Raw genomic sequence first — 17213 nt, 5'->3', positions numbered from 1 at the left:
AATAATAATAATAATAATAATAATAATAATAATAATAATAATAATAATAATGTATAGCTCGCCTCTCCCCAGAGGATCATGCAATCCAATGGCCAAACCAATATGCTGAAATTTGTAGACATTGACCAGAATCCTGTAGTGGCTTTATAATGGTATGAATACTGCAAGATGAAGGAAGTGCTGGAATGGAAAAGTGCTGGAATGGAATAACTGTATGATAATGTAGAAATCGATTGTGTTGTTAATACTGTATAAAACCAATAAAAATATTTTAAAAATAATAATGGTATGAATACTGTTGTGTAAGTGGCTGGACTTTCTCAGAGGTTGCACAAACATGGCATTCCAATTGCAGAAGCCTGTCATGATGATGTAAACTTTTGTAGTGGAGTCCTTAGCAATGGCTGAGGTTTTGGAGTGACTATTTCACACAGGAGGATGCATGGCAGTATTGCCTGAAAGATGACTGTCTGTGCAAGAGCACAATCTAGTACTGCACCATAGCTACACTTGCATTATTTCATAGAATCATAAAATTGGAAGAGACCACAAGAGCATCCAGTCCAACCCTTGCCATGCAGGAATGCACAGTCAAAGCACTCCTAACAGATATGTTAAAAACCCTCCAGAGAAAGAGACTCCACCACATTCCAAAGCACTGGTGAAAACTCTTACTGTCAGGAAGTTCTTCCTGATGTTGAGGTGGAATATCTTTTCTTGTAGTTTTAATCCATTCCTCTGTGTCCTATTCTCTGGAGCAGCTGAAAACAAGCTTGCTCCATCTTCAATGAGACCTCCTTTCAAATATTTAAACTTGGCTATTATATCACCTCTTAACCCTCTCTTCCCCCGGCTAAATATAGCCAGTTCTCTAGGCTGCTCCTCATAAGGCATGGTTTCCAGACCCTTCACTATTTTGATCATCCTCCTCTAGACACACTCCAACTTCTCAATATCCATCTTGAATTGTGGTGTTCAGAACTGGACACAGTTTTTCAGGTGAGGTCTGACCAAAGCAGAATAAAGTGATACTATTTATGCTATGAAACAAATGTGTGCTAGACCAGTCATTATTTACAGGTCACAAAAGCTACAGAATGCCTACACTGTAGGTCTATTTTGTTTGGATTCTGCAGCACCCAGGATATAAAACGTCCCATTCTAGTGCTTGATGGTCAAAGTCATCATTTGATTACAGTCACAAAAGAAAGTTGTTCAGGTAAAGAGTGGAATATGTGTGTGAAGATAGTGAATTCCTTGAAATGTATATAATTAAAGGCAGGGCTGAAGTTCCTGTAACTCACCAGATACATCTGAATTGTAATTGCCATCAGGCCTAGACAGCTTGGCCAAGTGGGAAATATGATGGCAGTAGTGGACCATCAACAGCTGGAATGCCAAATATTTCCTCAATCCTGGTTTAAGGGAATCCACTCCAAAATTCTGGAATCTGCTCTACCACAGTATTTATTTCAGAGACATTTTGCAAAGACCATTAAGTGATTCTGGTGAAGTAATTTTAAAATAACCCCTAAAACATGGCTGGTTCAATTCATCAATTTAAAGAAACGAATAGGAGAGGAGCGGGCTCGACAGACCGCCCCGAAATGGCAGGCTGGAGGCGCACATTTTTGCTCCTGAGGGATGCCTCAGCAGCCAAACCACGTAGCCTTCCACCGCACCGAAAAGAACTGGCTAAAAGCGGGTTCTTTTTGGTGTGCATGGCGGATGCAAGGAGTGCACCGTTGCTGCACTATCATGTGTGGATGAGGCAAATGCAGCAGTGCAATGTGCAGGTGCTGCACTACGTTTGCATCATGATGGCAGGCCCCGTGTGGATGGAAGGCTGCCATGATGGTGGCGCTCTTATGTACTAGGGTTTGGGAGCATGCAGATGCTCCACAGACCTGAGCCCTAAAATCAGCCCCAGGGCACCACAAAGCACCCATTTGTACCGGGCTGAAGAGGAGAGATTGGGCCTGCTTCCAAATTTTTGAAGAAAGCATTATGAGAGTTACAATTCCCATGAAATATTAGAAGGAAGAGCTGACATTACTGTCAAGAAAGATGGACTTGGTAATTTCATTTATACCCATTTTTCAAATCAAACATGTCTTTACAAAGAGACTTAAAATATAACAAGGCTAGAAAACACAAAAATAGTTCCATTTTTAAAAACAAACAAACCCCGAGTCTGTTTTAATCCTATTACTGAGGCCAACATATTCATGAGTGAATATATTAGGGAAGTTTAAAACATTAAAACATGAGGATTTTGATTCTGTGAAAAGAAATTATGCCATAAGTGGGAATGTGGCATCAGTAGCAACTCCACAATTGTTGTCTTTCATAGACATGAGGATGTAGCCGTCGTTGCCCCAGTAGGTGGACCAGGAATTCTTGATAAGCCAGTAAAGTTCTCCTTGAAGGACACCATAACCTACAGCCAGGACTGCATGATCTAGCTCACCTTTCTTGTTTTCTAGAAGAAATTTTAAAAAAGAAGAATCAGAATCAGTTTTGGACATACTGAAGCTTTAGCATAGGCAGGGGGGCCAAGCAGTTAGACCATCTGAGTGTATTTCTTAGGTTGTGAATCCAAAGTCTCATGCACAGAATAGCGTTCCTTAGAGGGAACACCACTCTCTCACAATACCAAAGATAGGATGTGTCACAGTGGTTAGGGTACTGGGCTGGAATTTAAGATATCCCAGCTGCATCCACACTGGAGAAATAACCCGGTTTGGCACAGCTTTAATTGCCTTGTCTCAAGGCTATGGAATTCTGGGAGCTCCACTCCGGGCCCCACAACAAACTCCAACTTCCAGAATTCCATAGCCTTGAGACAAGGCAATTAAAGCAGTGCCAAACCGGGTAATTTCTCCAGTGTGGATGCAGCTCCAGATTCAAGTCTCCCTCTTGACTATCTCAGGCAAGTTATTCTTTCAGCCAGACTTAGCTCGTGATACTAAAGTGGACTGGATGAGGGTCTAAACTCTGGAAGGAAAGATGGGATGTAAATATAATTTATTTATAAAGAATAAATAAGTCAATAAAGTTTAGGTTCCCCAATGAAACTGACTGGCAGGAGATTCAGTGTATTAAATGTCACTCAGTGTATGAAATGTCCTTGTGGAAGCACTGTAACAGTCACAGGCTTAGGAAGTTTTAAAATGGGGGATTAAATATATAACATTCATAGAAGATTCTATGATTCTATGATTCTATATGAACATAATTGACTATGTTTTTTTTGTGGGTTTTTTGAGCTATGTGGCCATGTTCTAGAAAATTTTCTTCCTGATGTTTCGCCAACATCTGTGGCTGGCATCTTCAGAGAATGCATTCTCTGAAGATGCCAGCCACAGATGCTGGCGAAATATCAGGAAGAAAATATTCTAGCACGTGGCCTGGCCATGAAAGCCTTCAACTTCACATAATTGACTATGATGTTCATATAGATCAGGGATCGGGAACCTCCAGCCCGCGGGCTGGATGCGGCCCGCGGAGGCCTTTGAGCTGGCCCCTGGCTCCTCCTGCCTCCACCGCCGCCTCCAGTTCCCTGCTCTGGGCGCCGCCATTTTGGGGGGAAAATGGCGGCGGAAGGTCGCGCGAGATTTCGCTGCCATTTCCCCCCCCCCCCAAAATGGCAGTGCCCAGGGCTCCGACAGCTGCAGTGGGCCTCTGGGAGGCCTGTTGCCTTCGCTGGGGTCCTCTGGGAGGGCTCCAACAGCAGCAGCGGGCCCCTGGGAGGCCAGTTGCCGTTGCTGGGGCCCTCCAGGAGGGCTCCAACAGCGGCAGCGGGCCCCTGGGAGGCCAGTTGCTGTCGCAGGGGCCCTTCAGGAGGGCTCCGACGGTGGCAGTGGGCCTCTGGCGTCAGGGGCCGGCAAAGATGGGGAGGCCTCCAGTGCTGGCGGTCCCCACCGGCTCTTTCCTGGCCTTTGACAGGGGCCGGAAAGAGGAGGTGGCCTGGCCCCTGGGGGTGGAAGCTCCGCCCCGGGGTGGAAGCTCTGCCCCCGGATGGTGGAAGCTCTGCTCTGGTGGAGGCCCCACCCCCGGCACGCGGTCCCGCCCCCGGGGGTGGAAGCTCCACCCCCCAGCTTCGGCCCCCCAGTTGTCTGAGGGACAGCAACCTGGCCCCCGGCTCAAAAAGGTTGCCTACCCCTGATATAGATTTTCTATTTAGGGGCATTCTTTCCAGAGCCTGGAAAAGTTATTTCTTTGCGTACAACTCCTAAAACCCCACTCACTATATACTCCATGAAAGTAACTTTTATCGAAATATAATACATGCAGCACAAAAGTGAGGAAATACATAACACTTTAGTTAGCTTATATCTACTAGCTTAATAACAAGTTTTGACCTAGAGCTGAAAATAATGTGATGTTGGTGCCAGTTACTCTTCCATGGACAGGGTGTTCCACCACAACTGAGGGGCCAAAACAGAGAAGCCTTAAGTCACCTCTTATTGCAACATAATGTGCCAGTGGTACTTGGAGAAGAAATCCTGTGAGCCATGAGTAGGCTCTATGTGGTGTGCCAATGAATATCAGTTGATATGAGATAAAACACCATGGTGCCTTAATACCCAACCTGTGGCCTTACTGGAAGTGTCTAGTCCAGGATGCTGGACTAAAGTAGATGTGCTCTTGGTCAAATCCAGCTTGGCTCTTCTGTTCCTAATGTAGGCAATTTGGACCCAGTCATGTCATGCCTGTGCCTATCGGAGGGGATAGGAGACTCTCTTAAAAGGCCAGGAGTGCTGAGGATCCCATGGAAGGCCAAAAAGATGAACAAATGGGTCATAGAACAGATAAAGCCCTAACTCTCCCTGGAAGCCAGGATGACTAAATTGACGTTGCTGTACTTTGGACACACCACGAGAAGGAAAGACTTTAGAAAAGGCAATGATGCTGGGAAAAGTGGAAGACAGCAGGAAGAGAGGAAGACCACGTGCCAGATGGCTAGACTCGATTAGGAAGGTCACGGGTCTGAATTTACAGGACCTAAGCAGAGCAATGGAACACAGAAAGTCTTGGAGGTGTCTCACCCACAGAGTCACCATGAGTTGGGGATAGCTTAAGGGCAGCTAACAATAATAACAACAGGAAAGTAAGCTTCAGAAATGTCCTGCATTAAGGTGAGGAGGGGGCTTAAATGCCTAAAGGCACCAGATCTTGTCCAGCCTTGGAAGCTAGGCAGGGTCAGCCCTGGTTAGTACTTCGATGGGAGACTGCCAACAAATGCAGGTGCTGTAGGCTATATTTCGGAGGAAGGGAGGAAGGAAAACCCCGTTTCTTACCTAAGAAAACCCCGTGAAAGTCATGGGATCATCATATGTTGATAGGCGCGCACACACACACACACACACACACACACACACACACAAACACACACACGCACACACATTAATACAATACTTTTGGTTGAGCTGGGCTGGGAGTATCATGAACAGAAAGCCTGCAATTTGAAAGCTCAGGTATTCAAAGATATTCCCTCCAAGTGGGAGTGCATACCTCTTGAGTGATATCAGTTTGTGAGTTACAGTTCTAGAGATGGACCAGAAATAGAGAATTCACTGGGGCTCATTCTCTCTCTCTTCCCCCTTCTCTTGCACAATGTGACTTACTACATTTGGGCTCATAGTAAACACCGTTGGAGTAGAAGGAGAATGTTCTGTGGGAGGCATCAATGCTGACAGATACAGGGCCATGCTTGTAGATAGCAGCCTTCAGTGCTGTTATGTTCCCAGAAGTAACATTCACATAACCAGAGAGTTTGCCCACGAGATGTGTCTTGTTGCTGTGACAGTAGCCATTCTGAGAAGATACCAAGAAAAGATAAGTATGTACAAAATGACGTTTCAAGATTTCACTCCTGATTTCATTTTCTACTATCACCAGTCAGGGAATGCTTAAACCAATTTTCTTCAAGCTGGTACCCACCAAATCTGCTGGACTACAACTTCTATAATACCAACATAAAGATCTCTTGGACAACTAGATGCCAATGTGTAGATCATCTGTATCACCATTTAAGAACATATCTTGACCCCCACCATCTCTCTTCACACAGGTACTCTCATTTGGTGGCATTTGATACCCCCAAGGCAAGAATTCCAATACAACGATGGAATTCGACTTCAGAAAAGTTTGCAGATGAGGCATTCCAGTGGGATGGGAGACAAAATGCAAAAGGGTAGGAACACACTACCATATTTTAGATTGCATTTCAACCTTTTAGAATGATGATGGAAAGGTAAAATACTGTAGCTAGGAAGCCTACTGAGAGTGGCACCATGAGTCAGGAGTGTGGCCATCTGGGAGACCCAGGGGTCAGAATAGGATGCTAAGAAGGTCAGATTTGATCCATGAATCTGAGGTTACCCATGCCTAAAATGCCCTATCAGATATATTTCTGCTACTCACTTGGCCTTTGTATGGCCCATAAGACTCTGTGCTGGCAATGCCACCATGCTTCAGGACCCATTCAAATGCTTGCCATTCTTCACCACCATCACATGCATAGTTCCCAAAACCCCAAGAGCAGTCAATGAGGATTTGCTGAGAGAGAGGGATGAGCTGTCCAGTCTGGGGAAATGGAGGAGAAGAAAACATCAGACTTGGCTGCATATCCTGGGGAAGGCAGAGAACTACTACTAGTTTGGTCTAACAGTACTAAACTGGAAGCATCAGAAAACCACGCATAAAAAGACTCCCATAAAAGAAAAATCCCAGGTACATATTCTTTAGGTTTCCCCACCTTTGGGGTGGCCACCAGGCGCTTTTTCCCACTTTGTGAATGAATGAGCAGGAGCACCGCAGCCACTGCCTCAAAGGTAGAAGCAGATGAGCTTCCCATAGGCTTATTGCTGCCTCCACTGCTGTGCTACATCATATTATATATAATGACTTCAGAATCTGAGACCTGTCACATGAAGCCAGGTGTGGAATTTTTCACTTGTAGCATCGTATCACTGCTCAAAAGGTTTTGGACTTTTGAGCCTTTTGGACTTTGGATTAGATATGTTCAACCTGAATTGCACCTTTTGTTTGATCCTGAATGACATGAGGTTGGAGTCCCTTTCAACTATGCTTCTGAGGCAAAACATATGGCTCCCCTCCTCTGCACTTGAACCTCACAACCAACCTATCAGATTGAGAAGTGGGGAAGGGAGAGAGAGATTCTAGAAACTAGCTCTCTCAAATGTCAGTTCACAAAACTACAATGCTGCTCCACAATGTGTATTGCCACATGGGAAATGCCCTGAAATGCCCGTGTATGTTGCCCTTAACTATATATCAAAGAAAGATGAGGAGTAACATGCGAATTAAAATAGGAAATCCAGTGGTCTCTGTAACTAGAAGTAGAACAAAGAGGTCAAAACTTGTGCAATTATCTCCTTATCCTTAGTATCCTTATCCACTCCTTATCCACAGATTTTTTATCCATGGATTCAAGCATCCACAGCTTGAAAATATTCATAAAAATATATAAATTCCAAATAGCAAACCTTGATTTTGCCATTGTATTTAATGTGACTTGAGCATCCATGGATTTTGTTATCCACGGGAGGTCCTAGAACCAACCCCAAAAGATAACAAGGGTCCACTGTATAAAATTTCTGAGGAACCCCAACTGTACATCAGTTTGTGACTGTTGTTAAGACTTTTGCTGGTGTGAACCCCTTGACAAAAGGGTTCCTGTTACCAAGTACTTTTCAGTTAAGTCAAAGAAGTTTATCGCATGGGGCATAAACCGTTCCCCAGCGCGTTCTAACGGGGACGAGCGTGGGCGCGCATGGAGCGCGATGGGCACTGGATGGGGCCCAAAACGCGACTTTATCGCACGGAGGAACGCTGCCGCCGCCGCTGCACATTCCCATTGCGTCCCAATTCTGTTCCAGAGGGCGCCATTTCTGGGGATGCTTTGAAACAGTCCCCAGAAATGGTGCCCCTCTGGAACAGAATTGGGACGCAATGGGAACGCGCGGGTGGCGGCGTTCCTCTGTGCGATAAAGTCGCGTTTTGGGCCCCAATCCAGGTGCCCATCGCGCTCCTGCGCGCCCCTCCCCGTTAGAACGCGCTGGGGAACGGTTTATGCCCCATGCGATAAACTTCAAAAAGAAGAGATGGACAAGCTCTTACCTTGAGGAATAGAGCCCCTTCAAGTGCTCCAGTACTAGAAAAGCTCCAACAGGAACCACACACAGCCTGGTCCTTGACTGGAGTCACAGCACCTGGAAAGATAAGAAATACACAGGGTCAAACTAGATGATGCCTTATTATATTTGATGCAGAGGTATTTCCTTAACAGATGAAAAATGTGTGTAACAGCTTATGATTTTTTTCACCTACTATCTTGTACTGAGTTAATAATGGGTACAGGATGGAAAAGATGGTTTATACACAATCCTCTTAACGTCCAGTTTGAGCCATAGTTTGGACACTTCCATTGTCACCACCACCATCAGCCTACACTTTTGTAACACGGCTCATCTTAAAACTTAATCTGCAGAGGAGCTTAGATCCTACAAAGAGTTCTGGATTCCAGACTGGAACTTCCTAATAGTAAGAGCTGTTTGATAGTGGAACATACTGCCTTGAAGTGTGGTGGAGCCTCCTTCTTTGGAGGTTTTTAAACAGAAGCTGGTTGGGATTGAACTGAATGGCCCTTGTGGTCTCTTCTGACTTTATGATTCTATGACCAGAGACAGAGGTGATATGAGATTTCCTGCATGGCAGGGGGTTGGGCTGGATGGCCCTTGTGGCCCAAAACCTAAGAAGACATGCAAAAGTGTGACTGATTTTCAGAGACACTGGGGATAACACAACATTGAACTGGCTAGAAAGTTGACAAAATGTGATTCTTTTTACTTTCAGGATTTTACAGAAGTAAAAAGAATCACGTTTTGTCTACTTTTTAGCCAGGTTAATGTCGCGTTAATGCACCTTAACAGTGACGTCGTCTGAAAATTAATTGTGCTTTTGTGAGTCTTTTCTACTTTCTGTCCAGATTAATGTTGGGTTAACTCAGACGCCGTCTGGTAATCTGCTTTTGCAGGGGGTTTTCACTTTAAATTCCATTTTTGCATGGGATCCCATAAACTCCATAGTTTGAAAAAGTGCACATAAAATGACCATTTTGCCCCTGTCCAAATGGGATTGGCAGCCAGCGTCACTCACCATAGAGTCGCCAATCCAAGCTCTCCGGAAGGATGAGACCAACAAAGAGCTCCTCAGGGAAAGGCAGGCCATTGTTCCGTGCAGTGCTCTTGAGCTTCCCCCGCATCACAGCCATCTCCTCTTGGGTGAAGTCAGCCAAGTGGTTCAGGGCCAGTTTGAAAGGGAGGTTAGCTCGGTTCTTGGAGTGCACAAACCTAGAACAAAAATAAAAAGCTGTTGTACAAGAAACAGCTTGGGCAGCAAACATCTCCCAATAGTTTTCCTCAATAGCTTTCGACAGTCAGTTTTCTCTATCCCAAATAGGGTTGCCAGACTGGGTCTGGGAGAGGGCTACTGTAACTTTGATGCTTAACAGATCTTCAAGGAGGATGAGGTACTGTAAAGCTCCGTCAACTCAGATGAAGATGTCAAGTCTCCCTCCTCTTCCAAATCCCAACTTTCATCTCCTCTCCTTTCCCAACCTTTGCTTCCTTGATGGAGAGTGGAGTGGATGTGGGTTGGAGGAGAACCCAATGTAATTGGAACTTCTATGTTCCCTCTCCCAGCTCTCCAGTGGCAAGTCATATTAGGGAAGCAACCACATAGAAGGGCTACTACTTTATGTAAGATGTATGCAACAAAGGTCTTAATTTTGGTGAAAGCTAAACCTTAAAATAATAGGGATGGAGAACCTTTGTCTTCCCTTGTGCTAGACTACAATTCTCACAATGGTTGGAAATTGAAGGCCAAAATATTTGGGGAGTCATAAGTTAGAATCTGTTAAATGGCAGGACTGAGTCCAGGCTAGGACATTTAATTAAATAATAGAGATGAAATACTGCATATAAGTATGTGCAGAGTATCCATTCTTCCCAATAAACTACATATCCAGCCTTATGGAGGAAGAAGATGGGATGTGCAAGTCAACAAAAGTGTCCCTGTACCTCATATTGTGGGTGAAGGTGTGCTTCCTGTGTTCCATTTCATGCTCATTGTCATAGGACTTTCCAAACCGTTTTCTGTAATGGTGGAACAGCCGATGAGCCCGATCCTCCTGTCCTCCAACAAAATCTGCCATGGGATTTGCCATGATGTGGTGCTCTGCAGAGTCCCCTGGCAATTGATCGCATATTTTTGTTTCTAAGGAGAGAGGACACAGAATGGGGAGGATGGAAAGTCATGTGAGCTGTTAAAATGTGGCATCTGCTCTCCCAAGTCCATACAAGTAACCTGGGACCAGGGAATCTGAAGGACCATTAGGTCTGGCTGTTTCATTTGGCAGAGCTATAGCAGGTGCCAGGGTATGGAGAGGCACTGGAAGGTAAATAACAGTTATGTATCACAAAATGTGTCCTGTATTTCCTAGACTGGGGTAGCCCTCCAGATATTGGTGGACTGCAACTCCTAGCATTCCTCACCACTGGCTAAGCTGTCTAGAGCTTCTAAGAGCTGCAGCCCAACCACATCTGCAGGGTTATATCATTTTTTTGCACCAAGGGTGAGGAACCTTCACTCTTTTCCACAATGCTGTACACAGATATGATACTATCTCAGTGAACAAGCCAAGTGGACTTGTAGGGAGATTATGCAATGTGAATGGGGCACATTGTCATGTACTGTGCAAGAAAAGGCCTGATGGCACAACTTCCTTAGAAAAAGATGGAACTATATGATTTATGAACTCCTTTGCCTTTCATGGGTTTTCTGATCTGCCTTCCCTTTGGCCTGTTATGAATTTGGGTTCTGAAACTCATATTACGTAAAGTGAACATAGTATTTTATGTATGGTAAGTATTTTATCTGTGCCTAAAAGAGGAGCTATATGAGCTATATGAGGTTTCCTGTGAGGGTTCAAATGCAGTAAATCAGCACACATAAACTCCATAACAAGGTGTTTTCCCCCATAGCACTAGTGGAGACTCCATACTAGTCCTCAGAATGCCTCTGAGGATATTATTTCAATTTCTGAGGTGAAACAGGCATAGTCTAACACCTATATTATGCAGTGGTGGAAGTGGTGGCCTGATTTGTCTTAAGCCTATTATTGTGGATTAGATGACAAGTGGAGTTCCTCCACTTCTACTTCTCTGTAAGGGATCTGTATATCTGCTGCCATTTGTCAGTTGGTTTGTATATATTTGGAGTTCCTTCAAGTCCATTTACTTGGTTAGTTAGGCTTCCAAATTCATGAACAATGATATTGTCCAAATATGAATGCAAATATCGACATTTCCAGTACATAATCTTGAACCTTGGATTTTCAGAATATTTATCATGGGGGTACATATTTAGGCTATTTCACTGAAATAATCAATTGCATTTCAGGAAGATCATAACACAGACTTCTTTGTCCAGGCACATTCATAGATCATTCTATGTATGTAAGGGATCAAACCATCTTATATCATACTGGGACATCATATTCATCTTGCTTAGTATATAAAATTATGCATAGTGTTGAAACCAATAAAGAGAGGAAAAATATCTCTCCCTTTCTCACCCAAATATAGTCTGAATTATCAAACAAAGCTTGATTGTGGGAGATGCGGGAGAAATTAAATGAAGTACTTCCTCACATATTACACATAGTTCAGCTACAGATTTTGTCAGCAAGAAATGTAGCTAGCCACAGTCTCCAGCTTGGATGTCCTTAAAAGGGGTCAGATGAATGAATGGCTACTAGTCATGATGACTACATATGCCACATAGTAGGTCCAGTTATCTGAAGAACTGGAATTCTCCCGTGTGAGCTCACCTCTATTTTGATATTCTCCTTCTCCGCTCCCCCTGACTTTATCCACCCCAGATATAAATATTCAATGGAATGTAACACACACACCTGCTAAAATGTCATATTCAAAAAAGGCTAGCAGGGCTTCTGAAATGGAGGGATCCCTTTGACTATCTAAGACCTACATGCATACATACACTGAACTAATAAAAATTGCCAACACCATGTGTTCCAACAGAACCAAAATCAAGGTTGGTATGGACTCTTATTTTATTTTACTAGTGTGGATCTGTCCCTAAGCTTTGGTGGTTCCCTATGGGAAGTGAATGTTGGACTAGGTCTTTGATTTGAGCTAATAGTTTTCTAGTCTAAAAGTATAATTCAAACATTTGTTACTCACCATTAGGCTTCAGGACAAAGACGGAAGATGGGAAGCTGTTGGAAAAGTCACTGTAATCTATCTCGTACTTGTCGTAATGGGACCCCAGCAAAGAGTTGTAGCCCTTCATCTCGTAGTGTACAGGCGACACGCCACAGCTTGTGTTGGTTACCCACATGGTGTAGATATTCTTCTTGTGGCCCCAATAGGAAATGTTCTGCCAGACAGTGCAATACTGGCCTTTGTAGTACTCTTCCCTTATAGGCTGGAAAGGCAGCAGAAACAGTTGCCATGAAAATAGGAACAGACGAAGTGGTTGTATCAAACAGGTTGGATTATTTGTCTGTCTAAGCAACCATCACCTATTCCAACCTTCATCTGGTGTCCTCCAGTTGTGCTGCTCTATAGCACCTATTACTGTCTGCCAGTTTGCAAAGGCAGAGCTTATCCTGGGGGGTTGTACTCCAATATATCTAGGGCAGACCTGCACAACATACAGCCCAGGGGGCGCATGTGGCTCCTCAGAGGATTTTGGGTGACCCACAAGGATGTGGGATGCTTTCAAGGCTCCTCCGCTGCTTGGCCTTCTCCTGAGAAAAGGGCCAGGCAGCAGAGGAGGAGGAGGATGGGCAAATGCTTGCCATACAAGGCTTCTCCACCATCCAGCTTTCTCCTGAGGAGGAAGCCAGACAGAGGAGGAGGAGGATAGGCAAATACTTGTCCTTCAAGGCTCCTCTGCTGCTTGGCTTTCTCCTGAGGAGTAGGCAAGGTGGAGGATGAAGATGGGTTAACACTTGCAATGTTCCTCTGCTGCTCGGCTTTCTCTTGAGGAAAGGGCCAGGTAGATGAGGATGGAATATTAATATTAATAAATAAATTAATTAACTTTTAATTAAAACCTATCTGCGGCCCAAAAAAGTTAACCTATTTTAATTTTGGCTCTTTCCTACCACCAAGTTGTGCAGGTCTGATCTAGGGGGTACTAGGGTGAGGAAGGATGGTCTACTCTAATGGGAAATCATATTTTCAGGCAAAGAACTTGCCCCAATATCAGCTATCTTTTGATTATTATTTTTTTTTAAAAAAAATCTACAGATGCAGGGAATTGGAGGTGGGACATTTGACACTCCAAGTGTGTGCACTACCTTCCCCACAAATCCCCCCAAAACGTGTTAGTTATGATCAGATCTTCTCACTTTAGGTAGCTGTTTGCTGTTTGCTTCATTTCCTCATCTTCTCAGAGAAGGTCTGCTAAGCACCCCAAATGTAATGCTGAGATTTTAGGATCATATTCTAAAAGCACACATTAAATTCATACAGGGAACTGGCCAGAACCAGGTGTCCTGGTAAAAGCTCTGCATGAACACACACATTTGCACCCATTTGGAACATGAAAATATTACTTTTTGAGGAAAACAGTTCACAGAGGACCCAGCTAGCAAGATTCTGAAAGTTATGGACAAAAAATGTAATTTTTTTCAGGCTCTGCACCAAAATCACTTTTGGATTTTGGGGAAGAGAGGTCTCTCTCACAAAGAACCTTTGGGATTGGGGTGCTCTCAAACAAAGGAACAGCAAAGACAATGTCCAACCATTTTCCTATTCAACTATGGAGTGGAAAGGCCCTCTGTCCAGCATAACCAGATATCATAACCACAAAGTTACAAAGTTACAAGTTACCACAAAATGTAACACATTACCAAATGAAAGCTAAAAAGACTAATTAGTAATATAAAATAAATTTCTATTTAGTGACTAATATAAATAGAAATTAATTTCATGTGGTTTAGTTACAATTGCATTATATATACTGTATTTTATTATGTATCCAGACATATTTTTCTGATGAGCCTACCTTCATTCAAATTCCTTGTTGGCTTGCAATATTCAAATTCCTTGTCGGCTTGCTCAAAAATGTACTTTACTAGAAACATATCCTCAACTGAATCTACATTTAAATTTAATTACATTTAAATTTCATTTATAGTTTTTCCATTTACTCTCTCATCCTTTTTGCTTCTTGCTCAACCCAAATCACACAATTTCCCCCCTTCATCTTGGTGCCACTGATCTGCTTCAGCAACTCAGATCCTCCTTCCTTTCCACATCTCCATCAGAAAAAATACACACACACATATACAAAACCTCTACATGGTCAGTGACATGTCACTGCTTTCCCTTTCCCCATACCCTGGGATCATGCTACTCAAATGAGTGTTTCCATAGCTTGCAATCTTTTTGTTTCCTCCTCCTTTCCATCGCTTTTCGGATGCAAGCAACAGCTTTTCTGTAGTCATTCGGGTGCATCGTTGCAGGCTAAACATTTTGGTCATGTTTATTGCTTGGCCAAAACTAACAACCCCTTTGCAGCAGTGATAAATCTATTGAGCTACCTCCTGCTTGCTTTCTGGGGCACTGGATGACACAAGAACAGGTTTTAAGGCTCAAAATAGAGGACATTTTGGAAGTCTTTCTGGACCCCAGACAGAAGGTTGAAATGTAGGACATGTCCTGGAAAAGAAGGTTCTGTGGTCACCCTGCTTCGGTCAAGATGCTTTAGCTGTGGATTCCTGCACTGGCAGCACCAGATGACCCTTGGGGCACTTTCCAGCTCAGCTGGAATCTGTAAACCAAGTGCCCCCAACAAGCTGGGATGGAAGCCTTAGGCCCCATTCTCACTGGCACTTTTGCCCTGGAAGGAACTGGGCATATTCAGGGGGACCCCATCCCGAATCTCTCCATAAGCAAGTGCCCACTACACATCAGGGGCATTTTAACCCAAATGTCCTCTTAGAGAAATCGGGTTTAATATGAAGGTGCCTGGCTGTCAATCAAATTTAGTTCCGCGATTGTCAAAGGTGATGTTTGCAGCACTCATTGGGGCATCGGAAGTGTGTTTTCCCCTCCTTTTTTTTAAAGAGCCAGGCACCAGAATGCGCAGATTCTGTCAAATTAAAAACCTCTTGTGTGTGTGTGTTGTGGGCATTTGGGTCAGTGCAGGTTATGATCTGCCCTTGGCCCCATTTTCAACCCCCAAATGCAAGCTAATGCCATCTCTGCATCCTGTATCCCCCCTCCTTGCCACCCCAGAATGCCTCATACACAATAATAATAATAATAATAATAATAACAACAACAACAACAATAATAATAATAATAATAATAATAATTTCATCACCTCTGAAATGCCAGAAAAGGATGCCATGCCATGCATTCTTTAGGCTACTCCTGAATTCCTTAGAGACAGTAGCAAAAGCATTCTGTGTATCAATTTGCCAAATTGGAAAGAGAAATATTGTAACATTTGGATTGCAGCATTCATTCGTAAAGGAAAAAAAGTTTTTTTTTGCAAATTACTCTTTGCAACATTTCCCCTTTGCTGGAAGCGAGGAAATGAAAGGGAAAGTGAACAAGCTGCTAGCCACTATCTATCTATCTATCTATCTATCTATCTATCTATCTATCTAATATATATCTACTACCTAAAGCTAAAAAACATGCACATTTTTTGTCAAAAATACTTTAAAAAAATAAAAAAAAAAGGGGGGGGGGGAAGGTGCCTGGGTCAAGCTCCGTTCATGCCCTGCCTCTGACCTGACCTGACCTGACCCTTTTCCTCCTGATTACATTCTCTTCAGAGGAGGTTTGCCATTGCCTTCCACTGAGGCTGAGAGAGTGTGACCTGTCAGTTCCAACTAAAATAGACCCATGGAATCAATTGGTAATAAAAGGGAAATGCAGCACAGGCATTCTGACTGTAGCAACCACATATAACACTAATAATAATAATAATAATAATAATAATAAAGGCTCTTAAGTTCCAGGAGCAAGAGCAAATGAAAGTAGCACAAGTAAGCACACACACATTCTATGTCACCCAAAAAACCATGTGCATAGATTGTCAAAAATCAAAAATAAAAAGAGAGAAGTGCTCCTTCCTCAGCCTGATTTCCCTTCATCCCTCCTCCGGCTTGGCTCCACGCCCAATTTCCCTTGGCAACCCTCCTCCTCCTCCTTCCTTCCAACCCTCCCCTCCCTCTGAGCTGCCCTGAATTGACCCTCCCCCCCCGGCTTCCTTCATCCTTCTCCTGCCTGCTCTGTTATAGAATGCCCTCCATGGCCCCCTTGTTCCTGCAGCTCCTCCTCCTCCTCCTCCTCCTCCTCCTCCTCCATCACTTTCTCAGGTCCCCCCCACCTTCCCTCTGACTGCCCTCTTGGCAGCCCCCATCACCCCGATTTCCCTTTTTGCCTCCCTGTCACCCGCTGCCTCTGTCAGTTCCCTTTTTCCTTCAGCTCTTTTCACTCCTCCTCCTCCCATGAAGGGGAGGGAAGTGCGTCTGGCACTCTGCCCCACCCTCAGACCTAAATCCCTCCCCTGAACTTGACCCAATCATGATCTGGAGCAAGTTCATATTCAGCAGAACCTGGGTTTTTCCAAAAGGAACAGCTTTTAACCCAATTTTGAATGTCCCGGGCTAAAGGGCATTTGCAGCAGAACTCTGGTGCATGCTTCGAAATCCGACAGATTCGGAGCGAATATGAACTTCACGTGGAAGAATCGATTCCTGATCCAGGGTAAATTGTAATCATAATAATAATAGGTTTTATTTATATGCCGCCCAATCACTGGGAATCCGAGCGGTTTACAACAGAGGGGATAGTAGACAGTTCCCTGCCCTCAGGTTTACAATCTAAAAGACACGACACAAAAGAAGGGAATGGTGAGGAGGGGAGAGGATCAGGTCCAGCATTCTTCTCTCCCTCTGAGGCCTGAACCAAGGCAGATGGAGCGGAGGGAGGGCTCTTCTTCTTCAGGCTAGCCCTGGCGGGCCAGTCTATTCTCTCCCTCAGAGGCCGAAAGATGACAGTTATGGAGGGAGGGCGCTCTGTCTTCAGGTTAGCCTCTGATGATGCTGGGCCAGCCTATTCTCTCCCTCA

At 44.1% G+C, this 17213-nt stretch overlaps 2 protein-coding genes across 4 annotated transcripts in view; one reads left to right on the top strand and one right to left on the bottom strand.

Annotated features, from left to right (window-relative positions):
- FGR (FGR proto-oncogene, Src family tyrosine kinase) overlaps positions 1 to 17213 on the top strand; it is a 665433-nt gene that overhangs the window by 494806 nt on the left and 153414 nt on the right. The window lies entirely within an intron of this gene.
- LOC121916073 (digestive cysteine proteinase 2-like) overlaps positions 2081 to 17213 on the bottom strand; it is a 60559-nt gene continuing 45426 nt past the window's right edge. Inside the window, exons 5-11 of the mRNA XM_042440827.1 lie at positions 12297 to 12540; positions 10110 to 10305; positions 9187 to 9380; positions 8149 to 8240; positions 6430 to 6591; positions 5631 to 5820; positions 2081 to 2482 (exon numbers count right to left, since the gene is read on the bottom strand). Coding sequence (XP_042296761.1) covers positions 2295 to 2482; positions 5631 to 5820; positions 6430 to 6591; positions 8149 to 8240; positions 9187 to 9380; positions 10110 to 10305; positions 12297 to 12540 — 1266 coding nt within the window. The 3' untranslated portion in view covers positions 2081 to 2294. The remainder of the gene's footprint in view (positions 2483 to 5630; positions 5821 to 6429; positions 6592 to 8148; positions 8241 to 9186; positions 9381 to 10109; positions 10306 to 12296; positions 12541 to 17213) is intronic.

This window comes from Sceloporus undulatus, chromosome 9, assembly GCF_019175285.1.
Source record: "Sceloporus undulatus isolate JIND9_A2432 ecotype Alabama chromosome 9, SceUnd_v1.1, whole genome shotgun sequence".
NCBI lineage: Eukaryota > Metazoa > Chordata > Lepidosauria > Squamata > Phrynosomatidae > Sceloporus > Sceloporus undulatus.
Note: the sequence above shows the minus strand (reverse complement) of the source record. Positions and strands in the feature narration are given on the sequence as shown.